At 42.3% G+C, this 20,526-nt stretch overlaps 1 protein-coding gene across 1 annotated transcript; it reads left to right on the top strand.

The window, feature by feature from the left end:
- The first annotated feature begins 17,747 nt into the window (after nucleotides 1-17,747).
- On the top strand, nucleotides 17,748-20,326 carry LOC116819512 (transcription factor HES-1-like). The gene is made up of 4 exons (XM_032771297.1): nucleotides 17,748-18,053; nucleotides 18,623-18,718; nucleotides 18,844-18,922; nucleotides 19,650-20,326. The coding sequence occupies exons 1-4, from the start codon at nucleotides 17,991-17,993 to the stop codon at nucleotides 20,093-20,095; spliced, it is 684 nt and encodes a 227-aa protein (XP_032627188.1). The 5' UTR covers nucleotides 17,748-17,990; the 3' UTR covers nucleotides 20,096-20,326.
- The last annotated feature ends 200 nt before the right edge of the window (nucleotides 20,327-20,526 follow it).

Raw genomic sequence — 20,526 nt, 5'->3', positions numbered from 1 at the left:
CAACCTTTTGATTCTATGATTCTATGATTCTATGACATGGCCCAGTCTGTGTTCTGGTTCTGAGCAAAAGGAGTTATGAAAAACCCTTGGATAGGGGATGAAGGACTGTTCAATGGCTGGAGCTCCTGTTGGAGTCAAGGGGACCATCTCTAGTAAGCTTGTTAGAACGTGTGTAGGGGTTTTTTTTTATTGTTTTTAAGGTTTTCTCTGTAACGCTTTTACCATAAGAATAAATGTGCTTGCTTAGAAAGAGCTGTGTGGTAGCTTAACTGTGACAATTACACCGTTATCCATCTCTGAGGATGCAGGGAGGAAGCTGTGCAGCCTGGAAATACCACAGTCAGGAGGGAAAGAATGTTGGAGTCACCACCCAAGCGAGATGACAGCTGAGGAACCAGGAGCCTAGAGGTGGTATACTTGGTGGACCATGCAGTGGGAACTACAGGCGCAGTGGTCCTGACCTGTGACAAAGGGAAGCCACATTTTTAAACTTGGATGCTAATAAGACACACATTCTGCATTTGAGCGCTCTGATCAGCACATGGGCATCTAACCGGATATTTGGATACATATGTGACTATTTGAACATCCAACTGCAGATATGGGTGTCTTAAATTAGGCTCACACATTTGAAAACCTAGGATCTCGGTACCTGTCTCCTACATTGACATACCTACAGATGTGGAATACTAGCTAAAAATACCATATGTGCATCTCTCTATTTTGGAAAAAAACCCGCTTAAAAATAAAGTTACAAAATGCCAGTTTGCAACTAACAAATACAGTGGCATAGGTAGCAAATGACTCACCCTCTGTGTAAACCATTGGGCTGCCCAGTTTCTTGTGTAATACGACACATTTTAGAAGTGGAACTCACTCTACAGCTCTTTTTAAGATATAGATCTTCTACTGTAGGCATCAGTTATGTTAATTGTAACAGATGCAGCTCTCTCCTGCCCTCTCCCTTCCTCAGTCTTTCCATTTACATAGTTCCTTAAAAAAAAAAAAGCATCCAAAGGATTTAAATAAAACAAATGAAAATTGTGGTCCTAGCATGATGTTTGCAAACCATCACTCTGCTAGTATGTTCTGTCTCTTTCTCTTACCCTTTGTTTGTCTTGTCTATAAGTTATCAGGGGTAGGGCAAGACTGTCTCTTATTCTATGTTTTTACGGTGGCTAGCACAATGGGGCCCCATTCTCAAGCTGGCTGCAGGTACCACCATTATAAACATTATTAATAATAATATTTTTGTCAATAACAACAGACTCCAAATCTAATTATTTTCACCAAGTATACTTAGACCATACCTGACAAGTGATTATCTAACCTGTTCTTAAACACCTCCAGAGACAGGGATTCCACAACCTCCGTTAGAAGCATATTCCATGGCTAATAGCTAGAAAGTTTTTCCTAATATCTAACCTAAATCTCCCTTGCTGTCATAGGTAGCAACTCTGTGGGTGCTCTGGGGCTGAAGCACACACAGGAAAAAATTAGTGGGTGCTCAGCACCCACCAGCAGCCAAGCTCCCGGCCCTGCTCCATCCCACCCCACCTCCTCCTCCACTTCCTCCCCTGAGTGCGCTACGTCCTCATTCCTCCACCTCCCTTCCAGCGCTTGCCACTGCCAAACAGCTGTACCAAGCTCTGGGGGGAGGAGCGGCAACGTGGCATGCTCAGGGGAGGAGGTAGGGCTGGGGCGGGAATTTGGGGAAGGAGTCTGAATGGGGGAGAAAGGGGGCAGAGACTTAGGGGAAGGAGTTGGAATGGGGGCAGGAGGGGGCAGGGTAGGAATGGAGTTGGGGTGGGGCTGGGGGCAGAAAGGGGTCGAGCACCCACCAGCGCCAGTAGAAGTCAGCACCTATGCTTGCTGTAGATTAAGCTAATTACTTCTTGCCCTACCTTTACTGGACATGAGGAACAACTGATCACCATCCTCTTTATAACAGCCCTTAACATATTTGAAAGCTTATCAGGTCCCTCCTCAGTCTTCTTTTTTCAAGACTAAACAGGCCTAGTTTTTTTTTTTTTAAACTTTTCCTCATAGTTCAGGTTTGCTAAACCTTTCATAATTTTTGTTGCTCTCCTGTGAACCCTCCAATTTGTCCACATCTTTCTTAAAGTGCGGCACCCAGAAATGGACACAGTACTCCAGCTAAGGCTTCATCAGTGCTGTGTAGAGCAGGGGAATTACCTCCTGCATCTTGTACAGCACACTCCTCTTGATATACCCTAGAATGATACTAGCCTTTTTACCAGCTGCTTCCCATTGTTGACTCACATTCAATTTATGATCTACCATAACCCCCAGGTCTATTTCAGAAGTACTACTGGCTGGCCAATTATTCCTCATTTTGTATTTGTCCATTTGATTTGTTTATTCTTATGTGTAGTGCTTTGTACTTGTATTTATTGAATTTCATCTTGTTGGTTTCAGACCAATTTTCCAATTTGTCAAGATTGTTTTGAATTCCAGTCCTGTTCTCCTAAGTACTTGCAACTCCTCCCAGTTTGGTGTCATCCACCAACTTTATAAGCATACTCTCCTTGCCATTATCTAAATCATTAATGAAAATATTGACTATTACTGGACCGAGGACAGACCGATGCAAGACAGCACTAGATACATCCTCCTTGCCCCTCCCCACCCAGTAGGGCTATGTCAAAAGTCTTACTAAAATAAAGATCTATCACATTTACTACTTACCCCCATCCACTAGGTCAGTAACCCTGTCAAAGAAGGAAATTATATTGGGTTGGCATGCTTTGTTCTTGACAAATTCATGCTCGCTATTCCTTATACCCCTATTAAACTCTATGTGCTTACAAATTGATTAATAATTTGTTTCAGTATATTTCCAGGTATGAAAGTTAGGCTGACTGGTCTATAATTCCTTGGATCCTCTTTATTAACCTTTTTAAAAAATAGGTACTATGTTTGTCCTTCTCCTGTCCACTGTGGCCAGACCCCTCCTCCAGAGTTCTCAAAGATATTCACTAGCAGTTCAGAGCTTGTTTCAACTAGTTTCTAGGTATCTAGGGTGCCTTTCATTGGGACCTGCCACCTGAAGACATCTAACGTATTCTATCTAATTATTCTTTAACTTGTTCTTTCCCTGTTTTGGCTTGTGTTTCTTTCCCTTGTTGTTAATATTAATTATGTTAAGTATGTGGTCACAATTAACCTTTTTAGGGAAAACTGAAGCAGAATACGCATTTAACACCTCAGCCTTCTTCATGTCAACTTTTATTAACTCGTTTCCCTCCTAAGTAGAGGACCTACGCTTTTCATCATCTTTCTGTTGCTCCTAACATAGTTATAGAACCTCTTCTAATAGCCTTTTATGCACCTTGCTAGGTGTTAGTCATTTCATGCCTTAGCCTTCCTGATTTTGTCCCTACATGTTTGTGCTATTCTTTTGTACTCATCCTTAGCAATTTGTCCATTTTCCTATTTTTGTAGGATTTCTTTTTAATTTCCAAATAATTAAAGAGCTCCTGATGGAGCCATATTGACCTCTTACTACTCTTCCTACCTTTCTTTCTGTGATGTTTTGGGGAACACTGTGACCAGAAAGAGGTTCTGTCACTGCCTGCCTTGTAACCGTGGGTGCTTTAATGCTACGCTGCTATGGGTCAGAACTCTGACACTAGTAGCCTGCCTACAAGTATAAAGGTTTCACCCTGGCATCCACTCACTTAGCTACTCCTTGTAGGGTGACCCCAATATCCCTTCTGTCTCCCCAATCCAATGCCCAAATTCTCAACTAACAGACACGCAGACTTTTTCCTCTGGTTCACCATCCCCACAGGAGTAAAATCTGTCTCCCATTATCAGTTCACTTGGAGTCACACGCTCCATCCAGTTTGCACAAAAAAGACCTGCTAAGGGTAAAAGTAAGAAGTTGATTTAATAGAAAAATCACAGATTCAGAGGTGAAATAATAAGAAAAAACAAGTTACACAGAAAATAAATGTAAAGATGCAACCTCTGGCTCTACACTTCTATATTAGCTAAATTTCCTTTTCTAATACAACTATTGGCTTTGAACAGTTTCCCAGTGTGCCACCTGTCATAGAAGAGATCCAGTGCTGTAAAGACAGCAACCCTCTTAGACACTGACTTTCCATTTCTGGATAGCTTTCACTGCAACCTGTGCCCTTTTAACAGGCTTTGCAGTATTTTTTCTCTCTCCCTCCGGGTTTGTCTACACTGAAGAGTTACACTGGCATAGCTAGATTTCTCAAGCCTGGTCTACACTGGGAGGGCGAGGGGGAACCTAAGTTGGTCTAAGTTACGCAACTTCAGCTACGAAAATAGCGTAGCAGAAGCTGACGTACTTAGAGCTACTTACTGCGGTGTCTTCACTGCAGTAGGTCAACTGCTGACGCTCCCCTGTCAACTCTGGCTAAGCTTCTCACTCCGGTGGAGTACCAGAGTTGACGGGAGAGCACTCGTCGGTCAATTTATTGCATCTTTACTAGACACAATAAATCAACCCCTGCTGGACCCATCACTCTGGAGGTAAGTGTAGACATGCCCTCAGGAGTGTGAAAAATCCACATGCTTGAGAGACATAGTTAAACCAACCTGTAGACAGCAGTAGGTCAACAGAAGAATTCTTCTGTCAACCTAGCTACCATCTCTTGGAAAGCTGGAGTACCTACGCAAATGGGAGAAGCCCTCCTGTTACTGCAGTAAGTGTCTACACTGAAGAGCTCCAGTGGTGCAGCTGTAGCAGTGCCCCTGTAGCATTTTGCATGGCCATCTTGCCACCACAAAATTTCATCTACTTAAGTTATGCCAGCACACAGCCAGTGCAGTTATTAAATTGCTTGTGTGTGTGCACATTTGGCTCCTTGTGCCGGTAGTGTGCATGCTCACAAGGAGCTATTATGTTGACTGTATTGTCAGTGGGTGGCACTGTTGAACAGCTCCTGAAAGCCAGTAACTGTTGACGTAAGCAATGCAGTGTCTACACTGACACTTCATCAACCTAATTACATCAACCCTGGCTCTACACTGCCCGGGGAAGTGGTGTTACTAAATCGGTGTAGAGAGGTAGTTACATCGGCGAGAGCCAAATTTAAGTGAAGACACTTCCGCAGGTAGGTCAACACAGGGCAGCTTACATCACCCTAACCATGCAGTATAGACAAGGCTTTACACTATGATAATTCGTGATTACGAAGAGTGGAGAAATGTCCTTCTCCCTTAGCTTTCCAATTACTGGGGTTTTCTTTTCAATTTCAATGTCTTTCCATAAACTTTGTTTAATAGTCAACCACTGTCTTTCCCTGGACATAGTTAAGCTGACCTAATCTACAGCGTAGACAGTGATAGGTCAACAGAACGATTCTTCTGTCAACTTAGCTATCACCTCTTGGGGAGGAGGAGGAGTACCTACACCAATGGGAGATGCTAGGTGCTTGGAGTTAGTTTTATGTGAACAACTGTCTTTTGAGGTGCCCCTCCCTGCCTGATTGTTCCCCTACGCTGCTGGTAGGTGACACTGTAGTTGCACCCTAATTACAATTACAACATTCTACAAGCATAAGTTGGTAACCATAACCATAACCTCTATACATATCTCCTAATGACCAATGAGTTCAGAACGTTACATGCTTTCATAAAAGATCTTACTTGATATATACACAATCAGTGGATTCAACTGCTTATTTGGGGTTCAGATGACTTATTCTCCCTTGGAGATGTCTGCACCCTGATTGCCACACCTTCGTATGGGGACAGTTTGCTGTTGCACTTTTAATATTGATCTCTGAGAAAGTGCCAGTGCTACTGGAACCCTAGCTATAATAGTCATAACTTGCAATTCTACATCTGTTGTCTTGTTTTCTTTAATGATAATGTGAATGATAACAGATTATGTTCTCCGTACTAGGCTATCATGTGTGCAAGGGATATAGTTTACAAATGAGGCAGCCTGGTGTCATTTTACAAGGCAATTTCCTCCACTAGAGGAAATCAGCAGAGATGATCATAGCATTCTTCTACAAATATGTAGTATCAATGTAAGCCCACAAGAGGGCATGCTCCACATATGTCAAGTATTGGGAGTAAGATTTCCATACAGGGTAACTCTGGAATGAGTTACTCACACAGGTTTGTGCAGCCTAGAAGAGAAGCAAATCACATGGAGTGGCCCAAATGCATCAGAACAAAGGCTGGATGAAATACAAATACAAAAAAAAGCCAGAAGAGTTTTCGTTGGTCCTTTTTTCTTACACTGTTTGTGGCTGAATTTCCTGTTCATGGAAATGAGGGACAGCATGGTGCCTTTTCCCACCCTGTGCTGCCAATCTCCAGGCTCTGTCCCTTTCCTGAGGCTCTATCACATAGAAACTGGCAGCCGTGTTGAACTCTAGCCCACTGCCTCCTATTTTCAGAATCTGGACAAATGGTGAATAGGATAAGGCCACCCAGCTCATTTGAATTTGAGATGCACGAGCCTGATCCAACACCCACTGAAGTCAGAGAATCTGTGGAGCTTGGGAGCTTCACACACTGCTATGTCTGTGAGGGTACAGAAAAGGGCCAAACCCCAACACTCAGCAGAGGAGGCTGGAGGAAACTCCCTGAGGAAAACCTTGCACGGTCCCTGCCCACAGGTATGATCATAGAAGGGTATGATTTGACCCATACATTTTCCCTACAGCCTAAGATACACGTGTAGTATCTTTCTTGTTCACCCTAATTTCACAGTGATAAATAATCCAGTTCATCTTTATTGACCAGACTATTTATATATATTCACTTCTCTGAGGGGTCAACAAGCATGTGGACAAGAGTGATCCAGTGGATAGAGTGTACTTGGATTTTCAGAAAGCCTTTGACAAGATCTCACATCAAAGGCTTTTAAGCAAAGTAAGCTGTCATGATATAAGAGGGAAGGTCCTCTCACAGATCAGTAACTGACTGAAAAATAGGGGGGAAAGGTAGGTATTAATGGCCAGTTTTCACAATGGGGAGAGGTGAATACCAGGGTCCCCCAAAGATCTGTTCTAGGACCAATGCTGCTCAACATATTCAAAAATTATCTGAAAATAAGGGTGAACAGTATAGTGACAAAATGTGCAGATGATACAAAGTTATTCAAGATAGTTAAGTCCAAAGCAGACTGCCAGGAGTTACTGAGGGATTTTGCAAAACTGGGTGACTGGGCAACAAAATGGCAGATGAAATTCAACATTGATAAGTGCAAAGTAATGCACGTTGGAAAAAATAACTTCAACTATGTATATACAATGATTGGGTCTAGTTTAGCTGTTACCACTCAAGAAAGTGATTTTGGAGTCACCATGGATAGTTCTGTGAAATTTCTGCTCAGTGCACAGCAGCGGTAAAAAAAATTATCATAAGAGAAGAAACTAAAAAGATTAGAGCTGTTCAGCTTAGAAAAGAGATGGCTAAGGGAAGATATAAAAGAGGTCTATATAATCAGGAAAGGTGTGGTAAAAGTGAATAAAGAAGTGTTATTTGCCCTTTTCCACAGTACAAAAATCAGTGCTCACCCAATGAAATTAGTAGCAGCAGATTCAATACAAACAAAAGGAAGTACTTTTTGACACAACCCACAACTAATCTATGGAACTCCTTGCCACAGGATGTTATGAAGGTCAAAACTATCACTGGATTAAAAAAGATAAGTTAATGGAGGATTGGTCCATCAATGGCTATTAGACAAGATGATCAGGGATGCAACCTTATGCTCGGGGCTACTCTAAACCTCTTACTACCAGAAGCTGGGAGTAGAAGACAGGCGTGGACCCTCCCATAATTGTCCTGTTCTATACACTCCCCCTGAAACTTTGGTACAGGCCACAGATAGGATACTGAGCTAGCTGGACTATAGTCTGACCCAGTATGGCAGCTCTTATGTTCTCTCTAAGAGAAACATTTTTAATAATTTTATCAGCACTCACGTATTATACTCACGACACATAACAGGTCGGAGTTTGGTCGAAGAAAGATACATCTCTGAACTGTATTTTAGGTCTTGTCTACACAGGGAGGTTAGTGTGTGAATGTAATGCTAGGGTGTGAATGTAACTACTCCGCCCTAACTCTCTGTTTGGACACTTACTGTGCACTGAGAATGCTCTCAGCCAGTTTAGCTAAATATACTTCCAAAGTGCATTACACTAATTCATACAAAAGTATTTTCAGTGCACAGTAGGCGTGTCCACACAGGGAGTTAGTGCAGAGTAGCTAGTGCATACCAGCTACTGCGGGCTTTTTCCACAAGCCTTTAGTGGGCATTGTGAATCACAAATACAGTAGATTTATAAACAAACCTATGGGACAGACCCTCGTGTGCACTGAAGCAGCTCTCTGAACTGGAGTGGGGCTTCTTCCCCCAGACTCACTTAAGTGAAACTCAGAGCAGCTTCAAGGCTGTCTTGGAATGGTCTGGAGCGTATGCCCTGTTCCACCCAGACACAACCTCTGTGCTGATGGGCAAACAGAAAGGGGTGGATTATTTTTGGGCGGGAGTGGGGAGGTTTCAGCTTCATCTATAACAGCTCTAATCTGTTGCAGAACCCCAGGAGAGCAAAGAGTGAATCTGGCTGTTGATATATCTCCCCTCTCAGTGCACTTGGCAAAATGAAACACACGCGCACACACACACCCCAAAACTGTGGGAAAAGGACAGATGAGGGCAAGGGCAGCATCACTTTCCCAATGCCCACAGGCAGATAATGGCGTGTTCTGACAGGGAGTTTGCACATAGGCAGTGGCACAAGGACACATTCTAATGAAGACAATGAGGAGTCCGGGGCACTTTAAAGACTAAAAGATTTATTTGGGCATAAGCTTTTGGGTAAAAAACTTCTTCAGAAGTGGGGTTTTTACCCATGAAAGTTTATGCCCAAATAAATCTGTTAGTCTTTAAGGTGCCACTGGACTCCTTGTTGTTTTTGTAGATACAGACTAACATGGCTACCCTTCTGATTCTGATGAAGTTCATGCTTTGACAAAACATTGGCTTTACATCACTTTGGGCTTCCTCTACATAGGGAGATTTCTCAGCTGCCTACTTAAGGCAGCTGAAACAGACACTGTGTTCTGGGCGTGTAATCCACAAAGCTGGGGTAAAATACCAAGTATTTTTTACAGGGAATTTTCTTCTCATTTTCATCTAAGTTTCCCACTTTTTTTTTTCATATTTTCAACAACAAAAAATCCAAACCCAAAACATTCTCAGTTATTTGGCAAAAGAGTAATAATTGGGGAGGAACAAGCAGTCTCCTCTTGGTTTTTGAGCTGTGCCCAGCACCAGTGCAAGAATAAATCCTTCAGGTAAGGCGTCTTCACTAGGCTTTTAACATGTGTTGGTTAGCATGTGTTAGCTACCACAAGGCCAAAGCACGCCCTTTTTTCCTCCAGTGGGGAGACATTCTGAGAAGAAGAAGTAGGAAGAAGTCTTCAAACTTCCAGTTGCTCAAACCACACTTTCCCTCCTCTCTAAAGGCTCATAGTTTAGGAAAGATCCTCTCATTACTTCTCTTCTCACATGATTTTTCTTTGAAAGGGCCTAGTGTTCTTGTTTGTCCAGATGTTATCATAACCCTATAGCTCAGAGCCTCCTGCTCGGCCTGCTTGATCACCCTTTAAATCTGCTTAGTGCTGCACAGAAGCCCTTTCACTTTGTGCAAACACATCCTCGGAGGATCCACTGAGAAGTACTGTGCTATGGCTCTGTTAAGAATTTTGATTTACGGGTCTGTTTACTACCCTGACAGATTCCATGCCTTGAAACAGAATAAGCCTTGTGCAAAGACAGCCTGCCACCTGCCTCAGTCCCCATCAGCTTCCCAGGGTTTAACCCTTCACTGCTTTGTAGCAAGGCATGTCAGTTCAAGCTAGCTTTTGGATGCACATTGGAACAGTGAGATATAGTGCTAAAACAGACGAGTTTTGAACCTCTCATCTCCTCCCAAGAGGGTTAAATAAAATGTAACACACCATGACACCAGTCCCAGTAGAGTCTGTTAGTATGTTTGGGCAACTAATGAGTAAAGCATGATGATACTAAGATTGTAAGATCTATTCCTATGGAAGAAGTCTGTACTAAATGAAACTTCTCAGTAATCATGCCTGCTCTAATTAATACAACATAATTTATCAATGTTATCTATGCAAATCTCTCTTTGAATACAGTAGTTGCTACACTGAGATGGGCACAAGTGTAATTTCAAATACAGAAATAGAAAAGGAGCGCACAGAGAAAGTAATTGAGTCTAACTCAAAGCCCTTAATAGTTGGATATGTTTGAGAATTTCATTCATGCTCAGAAATAAGAGGGAACTGGATCAATCATTTCTGAAATAGATGTACATTGGTATGTTTTAATAATACTTAGCATTTAAAAACGATCCCTTATATCTCTTCTGTTAATTATCCTCATTTTACAGATGGGAATACAAAGACTGTGAAATGAAGGCCAATGTTTTCAAACTTGTCTAAAGTTAGTCTCCCAAATTCATATTTAGATACTGAAATAAGCAGCCTGATTTTTCAGATAAGAAGTGGAAGATGCCTAGCACCAGTGGAAATAAGGCTTCTTTGCTTAGGTAACCTGCTTTGGAACCTGAGATTGAAAATGTTGGCCTATCTGATTTGTCCAAGGCCATAGTGAGAGTCTTGTGTCAGAGCCAGAATTAGAACTCACACCTTCCTGTTTCCAACTGGGGTGCTCAGATCACTGGATCATGTCCCTCTACAATTGTCAAATGCAAAGAAACTCCATTCCTTTCACTTTATGAATGCTATAAGGAGATCACTGGGTTTTATACTGTTTGACAACTGCTTCCCTCCACCCCGCCCGCTGCTAAGAGTCACCAGCAGATCTTTGGGGGAAATTATCAGCCTGCACCCAGTCCATCTTCAGACTTCCAATGAAATTACTTTGCTCAGGTATCGACAAGTCTGGTGCCAGGAGCATCCCATACACCACAGAACCGATTCCAGCTGAAACACCCTGAGACTCTGCAAACAGATTCTGGGGAACATAGGAGGAGTGGCTGAAGGTGTGGTGACATGGATCAGACATGTACAGAATTGTATAGTGCCTGTGATTACTCTGACAAGCAAAATGTCATGTCTGTATGAGACGTCAGATGTGGAATAGTGTCTCTATTGAGTAGCAGAAATACAGTACTCTGTGACTACACACTCCCATGCTGCAGTTTTGCACAGTGCTTTCCTTAAAATAAACATTGTCACTGGGGTGCACTATGCTCCAGAGATTACCGCAGAGGGCTGTGAATGAGTAGGGTTCGAATCCACACCAAACCAACCACTCACCATATCGCCTTGGGTAAATCATATAACCCAGCTGAGTAGAGAAAAGCTTACCTAAACAGCTGATACTGGAGAACTATTCTGGAGAAATAAAAGTTCTTCATCACCAATATCTTCACCTCAAACACCGCACTATGAAAAGCAAGCCCTCCGCAGTGACCTCTTTTGAACAAGCTGTTGTACTAATAGCAAACTAAGACCATTGCTTAAGTATAACCACCAGGCTTCACCATCTGGACACTGACATCATTGATTATGGCACATCCAGCGACCTAAGGAAGCAACAAGAATGCTTGGATTTCCTCATGGCTTGGACTCCTCCAGCCCACCCTGCAATCTGATAGGTGGGTGGCCCAGGCAGCCTATTGGACACAATGATCACAAGGTATTTAATTTACACTTACAGCCTGTCACAAATCAGTGCATCATAAAGCGAAACGCACTCTTTCCTGAGACCTGTCCCTGCTCATGTCTGTGTATCTACAGTTCTAATCACAAACTAAAACCACTCTGTGAAACATCTTCTAGAAGACAACTTCTTGCTCAGCACCAAGTTCTCAATAGCTGGTGATAACTGAGAACATGGACCAGCAGAGAGTCATATAGGCAGCTGAATGATACCTGAAATGGAAGAGAAAGAAAGGACACCTTACTGAGCCATGGTTCTCTCATTTGGCTACACATTACAACATCTCACATCATGCAAGGGAGCTGTCGCTGGAATTCATTTCTTAGGCCAGGTCTACACGACACGCAAAAATCGATTTTAGATACGCAATTTCAGCTACGAGAATAGCGTAGCTGAAATCGATTATCTAAAATCGATCTACTCACCCGTCTTCACCGCGCAGGATCGATGTGCGCGGCTCGCCATGTCGATTCCAGAACTCCGTTGGTTTTGGTGGAGTTCCGGAATCGATGTAAGCGCGCTCAGGGATCGATATATCGCATCTAGATGAGACGCGATATATCGATCCCCGAGCAATCGATTGTAACGCGCCGATATGGCGCGTCGTATAGACGTGGCCTCAGTTAGTACCTGATCCATAGACCATAGAAGTCAGTGGGAGTTTTTCCACTGATTTCAGTGAGCTTTGGATCAGGCCCTTGTTTTACCCCAGGAAAGTAGAAAGGGTTAAAAACCTTCCCCTTATGCCATTATAGGCTTGCTGTCCATTTCTCTGCTGCTTATTAGATTGTTCATGGCTATTAGGTTTGTTTGAATAAGCTCTTTTGTTCTATAGAGTTTTCCCACGTCCCTTCATTCACTAGGCAGTCGCGTGTCCTAAGTCAAAGAGGGGCTGTGACCATGAATTCTTAAAGAAACTTTTTTCAGAGCAAGACATCTGCCTTGGAGGGAATCTGCCAACATCTGCCACACTTTTTCCATTTTCAAGACCCTTTCTTTCTGTCTTAAAAAGTGCGGGAACAGATGTTAAAAGTTGCTTTCTTGCGAAAGAGTGTGAAATGTAGACAAATAGCAAAAAAAAAAGAGCAGTCAAAGCTAAGCTGCCCCTTGCTTTTTGGGAAAGTGAGGTGGAAAGGCAGGCTTTGCCTAATCTGGAGAATCTACCTTTTCAGTCAGATCTGGCAGCGTGCAATGTAAAAGTAAAAAAGCAAATTGCAAAATACTGTCTTTAATACTATAGCATTTGCATTTGCCCGCATATTTCCCAGGCAATCCCAAGCACAGATGTCCCTGAATGAAGGGTTACTTCTTAGCCATCACAGCTCTTTGATTCTAAAATAAAGGCTTGAGCCCTGAATGAGAAATGCCAAAGAACTGTTCACAGCTAAAGCTGCCCTTCTGGACATTTTGGATGCTGTCTTACAAACCAATTTTGAAATGCTCCTACCAAAAACATAAGTCATTTGCAAATGCTGTGGTATATGAGATGAAAATATTAGATCTCACTCTTCAAAGCACACTGCACAAAACAATGGGCCGAACTCACTCCAACAGAAAAACATATACATCATAGGAGTTACAAGAGGAACAGATATGGCCCCAAATTGTCAGATAACATTCTGGGTGACCTTTTCCATGGGCCTCATTTATTGCATCTGCTGTATGTGTGGGCTAATCCATTTCCATGTTCAAAACCCACCATTTGGATCTAAAAGCAGCCTGGTAAAACTCACATGGACTTCAACAGGAGCAGAGTCAGGCCAGTGCTAAGTGTTGTTGAAAATCCCACATTAGTCTCTGACCCAAGCCTGGCTACAAGCACATGATTAAGCACGTTTTATCTTTGGATAGCACCTGCCTATAATAGTATAACTGTCATTTTACAAGCATCTCTTTCCTGCTTACAAGGGAGCAGTATATCAGTTTTCCAGACTTTGCCTTCCTGGCTGGTACCACTGTTGGAAAGATTTTCAAATTGAAGGAAGAGATAGATTGAAATATAGCTAGTGACGATAGCAATATACAGAAACATGTAGGTAAATCGCTATATTTGAATGGGAAAATATTCATATTTTCATGCCCTGTTGTGGCTACAGCTGCAAAAATTATGGCACCATTAGAAGTTAAGAGATGATATTTTTCTGGGACAGTCCCAGTGTTTCATATGATGTCCCATATCCGAGGAAGTTTCTTTAGGATGTCTGAAATGTCCCACCGCCCGTTTGTTCCAGACTTATTGCTATAATGAATAATAAGCATTTCTTGCATCTGTTTCACGCCCATCACATAAAATGTGTGCGTTTCGCATCAGCCATTATTTGAGGTCAAAATTTGGCATAATAGGTCAGGCAATGACATTGTACAAGTAGTCTAATGAGTCCATAACCCACCTAGTCAATACAACTCCATACTCTGACCCCTCAGGAATGGGAGGAAAAATACAGGGAGCTGGTGGGGCACAGGAGACTGTGGGGAGGTTGTAAGGGGCACATAAACCTGTGCAGGACAGGCAGTGGGATGAGATAGTGCTAAGAGGGAGGGGGATGGAGCTGGATATAATGGCAACTCTCCAGGGGACAGGAGAGGATGAGGGAATCCCCTCCAAGCAGCCAGCAGGGTGACCTGCGTTTCTGTGTGTGCATTTGAGATCTAGCTCAGAGCCTGAAATGATTCAGGAGGGGGGACACTTCCCTCTAAAGGCTCCAATATAAAAAGGCAGGTGAAAAACAAGGAGACTAATCATTGTTAGGCCAATCTCGGGATTTTGTGGAGTCTGACCCCAGAGGTTTGAATGCCAGGGGTTGACAGTATTGGGTATGGTCACCCATGCCATGGAAAAGAGGGCAGCAAGGGGCAGGGGTGAGAAGGAAGAAGAGGCAGAGTTCAGCCTTTCTTGGATCTGTTTTGTCACTGACCGTAAGTACTCTGTAACCATGCTGTGACAGTAAGAGGTTTTAATCTTGAAAATAAATCACTTTCTTGGGAGGTTTGGTCCTGGGGATGTAATTAAAGGCCACAGAAACTAGAAGATTCAGAGTGACAGCATTGAAAGCACAGGTGCAATCACAGTGGGTGTGGGATATTGGAGGGGAACAGGGGACAGACCTGTCCTACAGCTTTTCACTCTCCTGTTAATGTGTCACATGAGGCAACTTCAGGACTCATGCATTCTCATTCCTGATCCTCCTTACTGAGCCTGGATCCCTACAGGAAATCTCTGGGAAGATCCTCTTCTAGTTTCCCCCTTGTTGTGCCATAAGGCTCCTCCTCAAACCTGACAGATCACAGGAGATGCATGGGAGGCCAGGGCTATTTGTACAAGAGCCCTGTACTTCGCACTGGCTATGGCATGAAAGTGACGAGGGAAGGATGAGGGAATTGATGATGCACTGTCAGCAACTGGAAGTGTGTTTATGATTAGAAAGGCACTCAAATTGCAAGAGCCAGAAACAGATTTGGATTGGGGACACCCTCGAGTTCTGGGGGTTTGGATCCAGCACAGGAGGACAACACTGGAAAGGGGTGGAGCAAGGAATGAGTATGATAGTCGGATAGGGAAAAGACTTAAAGTGACCACATGGCCAAAGATCAATGGTGCTCATTTATATCACCAAATAAATGGAGCTCATCCAGGAAAAGATGACCAAAGCAGCACTGGATTGCAGAGAACCCCTCCAAAGGCAGTCAGATTGAGGACAGGGGAGAGGCAGCAGCCCTCTCTCATCCTCTCAATCTGGTTATATCTTTAATAAAATTTCAGGAAAGTCTAGTCCCTTCTGCTCTCCTTGAGGGAATCAGGTAAGGCAGTACAGGGTGAGGTCAGTGTTAACTCCCACTCCCTGCAACGGTGAGGGGGTTGGAATAGGAACTGAGCAGCTTGATGTCCTTCAACTTCATTTACACGAGTTCCCCCCCCCCCCAACAGCTCTGCAATGCCTCCCCAACCAGCTTAGGAGACAGAACGGGGAAAAGAGAGAGGGAGGGCAGATCCCTTCTCTTCCCCAGACATTGGGTCAGCCTTTCCTAGGAGAAATACACTCTGTTGCAGAAGGGTACATGACCTTCTGGGGCTTAATCATACTACAACACTGTAACTGATGGTCAAGAATGAACCTTATAGCTGCTATCCAAGTAGCTCCTCCACCAGACTCCAGTGCTGACAGCCCTTAGGGTTTTATTGCAAGTTTCATGACACATGTTGTCGTTCTTAAAGCCCCAGCTCCTGGGATTATACACTTATGTCAGAATCTCAGCTTTTTTTTTTTTTTAGGTAAGTTTCTAGTTCTCCTGACCATGGAGAAAAGCTTGGAAATGTGAGCCCTGAAAACTCTCAAACCAGGGACCCATCCTCATAGTTTGGAGGACCTGGCTCATGATTTTGAATACTTGGGGATGGCAGTACTGAGGACCTAACAGGAGTATCTCATCAGAGGGCAGTGTAACACCCTTTTACTTTCTGTTGATAGGGATTACTGGAATAATCCACCTTTCACTGCTACCCTCGCAGAGTTAGGTGGTCACCCTTATTTGGTATTAAAAAATGCATCCTGGTGCCCATTTCAACACATACCCTCTCTTGTATATCAGAGAAAAATGCATAACAATGTCCCACTTTCCCACAGAGTGATGTCACCACAGTCCTTTATTAAGCAGGGCACTCCTTTCATCACGAAATAATCTGACAGGCTCGCTGAGTTTTGATAAACTAAGAGCCTTCAGGGGTAGAACACTTTTGTAGATACAGCTCCAATGCATGCACATGCACAAAGCAGAGCTGTAAATAGAGTATCTAGATACACTGTATAGTGTGTATATGTACATATATAAAATCATACACACATGTATTGTTTATAAGAGAGAGAAGAAGCGTGTATTTTGTTCTCAGGGGTCTGTGACACCCTCCTCCCCCTTTGCGGGAGCCTAGCACTTAGTGACATCATTGTGTAGTTGTGCGGTTGGGGAAGTATGGGAAGACCTTACAGTGGAAGGGGGAGAAGCTTTTAGTTCTTCTGAAGCTACCCAAGACGTTCCTGTCTGCTAAAATAAAGTGATACATTCAACACCTATTTAAAAGAGATAATCTATCAGACTCAACAGGATACTAGCAAATCCTGCTTATTAGCAAAACAATCAGAAAAGAAGAGCATGTTCATGAAACCCCCAAGATTTTCCTTAAAAAAAAAAAAAAGTATAAAGGTAAAATATAAACATATAGTGAAGAGATATGTCTAAGTGTTCCCTAAATAGCCACATGCTTTTGCATTAGTATTTCAGAAGATGAAAAATAAAATTTTCAATAGTGTAGTCAGAAAAGATACCCTTATGAAAAAGTCCGGTGGAATTTAATAGGCATGAAACCCAAACAGTTCTGTAGAAAAGGTCTATAAATAGTTGAAATATTAAACTCTATAGGATAATTAAAAAAAAATAGAAAGGGTTATTTTCTGTTCTATAAACTTTTTAGAATACTTTTATACAGCTGGATTACACTTCTCTTGAATGCCATTGGTTTTACCCATATTACATAATGCAGGACTATTCCATGAGGGATTTTCATATATGTAAATACATAGTTTCCATAACAGTCTATCGTCAGCGGAGTTTAAGGTAACGATGCCTTGTTATGATATTTGTGAGATACATAAAATAACCACTGGATCACATTATTATTTCTAACAGTGGAGACTGTTTTGTGTTTCAAAGCCTTCGTTTGGATTTAAAGCAGGAGAGGTTCATATCTCAAGTAAAACGTGGAATCAGTTCAATATGATAACAACTTTTATTTAAAAAGCCCAGAAACTTAGAAGAAATTCTCCCAGGTGTAATTCAGCCGGTTACAGCCGATTGTTGCTCCCTGGGAATCTGTGTAAATTGAGCAAGGAGCCATGTGATCTGCTCAGTACTCCCATTCTGAGTCTCCTTTTCTTAACAAAAGCTTTGTGCAGAGCAAAGATTTGTAGGCAGGACATCTGTCGCTGTTTGGGGGGGCAAGTTGGCCATTGAAAAGAAGCAGTGACCTGTCAGCCTTGATTGATGGCCACAAGCCTCTGGTCTCGACCCCTCATGTGGGAAAAGAGGTCCAGCCAAGGAATGCCCTCATTCACATGTTAATTCTGGGCTATAAATACAGGCAGCCTTACAGGGGAGAGGCAAGAGAAGCAAAGAACCCTTCTGAAAAAGGAACAGCCGGTTACCCAAGTGCTTTCTTTCCCCCTTGCTTCCCAGCATTTAGGGGCAGACAAGCTGGATTATAATGACTGCCACGGCTATGGCCAGCAATGTGCAGAAACTTTCCAACACCAAAGAGGAAAGGAAGGTAGGTCATTTTATGTACAGATTTACACCTACCCTGACATGTGTAGGGTATGGATACTGCACATAAGTGTATGGACTATTATTTAGACAACACTCACTGTAGATGGTGCTTCACAATTGCAAAAATGATAGACCAAAAATAATTCCTTTCATTATAAAGGAGTTTACAGGGTGTTTTTAACACTCTTAGCTGCATTTTCCTCTCACTTTACACTGGTTTTACGTTGGTGTATCTCTGCTGACTTCAGTTAAATTACTTCTAATGTACACCAGTTTAAGGAGAATAGACTCAAGCTTAATATGTGTAAGAAAGCGCTAAACTGGCAGAGCGGTAATGAGATTATAGGGCATATAATGTTTCCTACTTTGTACCACATCACCCTTGGATCCTCTGATGCCACATACAGAATGTGGCTCTTAAGGATTAAAAATGAGGGGCCCAATCTATCCCTGACGCTGTCCACAATGGGAGTTCTGCCAGGGAGCGCAATGGGAGCAGATTGTATTGTGATAAAACCTTGACATTCCGCCTCGTAAATCCTATTTTCTTTTTTAATATCTTCCTTTCAGTTAAGAAAGCCTCTGATTGAGCGAAAGCGAAGGGAAAGGATTAACAACTGCTTGGAGCAACTGAAGGAAGCAGTCGTTGGTGCATTTTGTTTGGATGTAAGTGTTGAGTTATTCTTGTCTCCTCCTTCCCCCACCCCGCTTTCATTTTCTAAAAAACCAAGCCCAGCATCATACAAAACATTTCTTTTTTACTGAACTACTTACCTTTTTTTTAAAAATAGCAATCTAAACTTGAAAAAGCAGATATCCTTGAAATGACAGTAAAACATCTCCAGAATATCCAAAACAACAAGATCATGGGTGAGTTCTTGTTTTTGCATTTTTCTTTCATTCACTGCATCTTTCAGATGTGGAATTTATTTCCAATCTTGGGGGGTGGGGTGGGGGAGAGCTGCATTTTTAATCAAGTAATTTTTTTGCAAAAACCTCTTTAAAACCTGATGTCACATACGTCTATTACTGGCATATCGTCTAGTTTCTACTCTTTGCCACTAGAGGGGGATCTAAAATCAATGCCCTTCAGTAGACGGGTTAAGCATTCCCCAACAATGTTCTCTTTCACTTTAGCCTTGTGCCACAATTTATAACAGCAATGAAATCAGAATTGAGGTATCCTCCTTTATTAAATGAAGTTGTGACAAACTTTTTATTGCCTGATTTTATTTTTTCAACCATAATGATCCTTATGGAAAAGCCCTAAAGAATTGCTTAGCGATTTAATCAATAGGGCTTTATAGCAATTCAATTTAAAAGCTATAGAATTCAAGAGAGATTCTTTCTGTAGAATTTTTAAACCATCCTATAGAATCCAGACTAGAATGCTAACCCTGTTATGGAATCACACAGGATGGTTTCAAGCCCTAGCTGTTATATAGTGACCAAGGCTATCATTCTCAGTTAAGTTCTATAGGACTTTTCCAGAAGAGGCAATATATTATGAACTTTGTGAATGCTTGTTTAGTCAAACATAATGTACTTCTAGCCCTGTGCACTTAAATGACATGAATTATTTCCTGTTCTAATGCAGCAGATTCTAAAGTGGGTCTCGAAGCTCAGCAGAGGTACAGCACTGGATATATTCAGTGTATGCATGAGGTTCACAACCTTCTCCTGACCTGTGAATGGATGGACAAGACTCTTGGGGCACGGTTATTAAATCATCTCCTGAAATCCTTACCCAGATCCAGCGAGGAGACCTGCAAAGCAGCCTTAAGGTCCTCGCCTCCTGCTCACCAGTCCCATACAGTGCAGAAATCCCCTATCTGCAATAAGGGGAATACCTCAGGGTCAAGTCCAGCTCGGGACCTGTTGTACTCTGTGGAGGAAAAACAAGCTTTGAAAAATTCATTTCAACCACAACCACTATCTCTCTTTAGTCAGCCTGATGTGCCACCTTCCAGCCAGATCCTGCGGCCAAATTTTTCTCATAATAACCCTAGTATGGGATCATTAGATATGTGGAGACCATGGTAAAATGTATTCTATATTTCCCCTTCTAATCTTAGACACTTCTATATGTATCTTATAGATATGCCTCTTTAAAACACCTGTGGAGCAAATCTGTTCCTGTAGGTGTACTAAAGACCAGGGTACTTCAAGCCGAAGTAAACCTATACGTAGCCTGCATTCTAGAAGGCTGCTATTATTTTGTATTTATTTAATACATATAAATTATTGTATAGAACCTCTCTTGGGCTTTTAGTGTACATTAATTATATAACTTTCTTATTTTCTTATGTTATTAAAAGAATTAACATCTAATTAATAAAAACAGAACTGAGGAAATACTGTCTTTTGCATTTTGGTTTTTGCTGACATTTCTTTCAGATCTCACTTAAGCTACTGAGATCATGTCCTTGAAGTAAAGAGAACAAGGTACACTCATTACTCCAGTGCAGTGGAAG

The sequence above is a fragment of the Chelonoidis abingdonii genome, chromosome 8, assembly GCF_003597395.2.
Source record: "Chelonoidis abingdonii isolate Lonesome George chromosome 8, CheloAbing_2.0, whole genome shotgun sequence".
NCBI lineage: Eukaryota > Metazoa > Chordata > Testudines > Testudinidae > Chelonoidis > Chelonoidis abingdonii.
The sequence above is the reverse complement of the archived record's forward strand: the minus strand, read 5'-3'. Positions and strand labels throughout refer to the sequence as shown.

Coding starts and splice junctions, on each gene's coding strand:
- LOC116819512 (XM_032771297.1), top strand. CDS start 17,991: ATGACTGCCACGGCTATGGCCAGCAATGTGCAGAAACTTTCCAACACC. Junction 18,054..18,622: donor ACACCAAAGAGGAAAGGAAG/GTAGGTCATTTT, acceptor TCTTCCTTTCAG/TTAAGAAAGCCTCTGATTGA. Junction 18,719..18,843: donor TTGGTGCATTTTGTTTGGAT/GTAAGTGTTGAG, acceptor TTTTAAAAATAG/CAATCTAAACTTGAAAAAGC.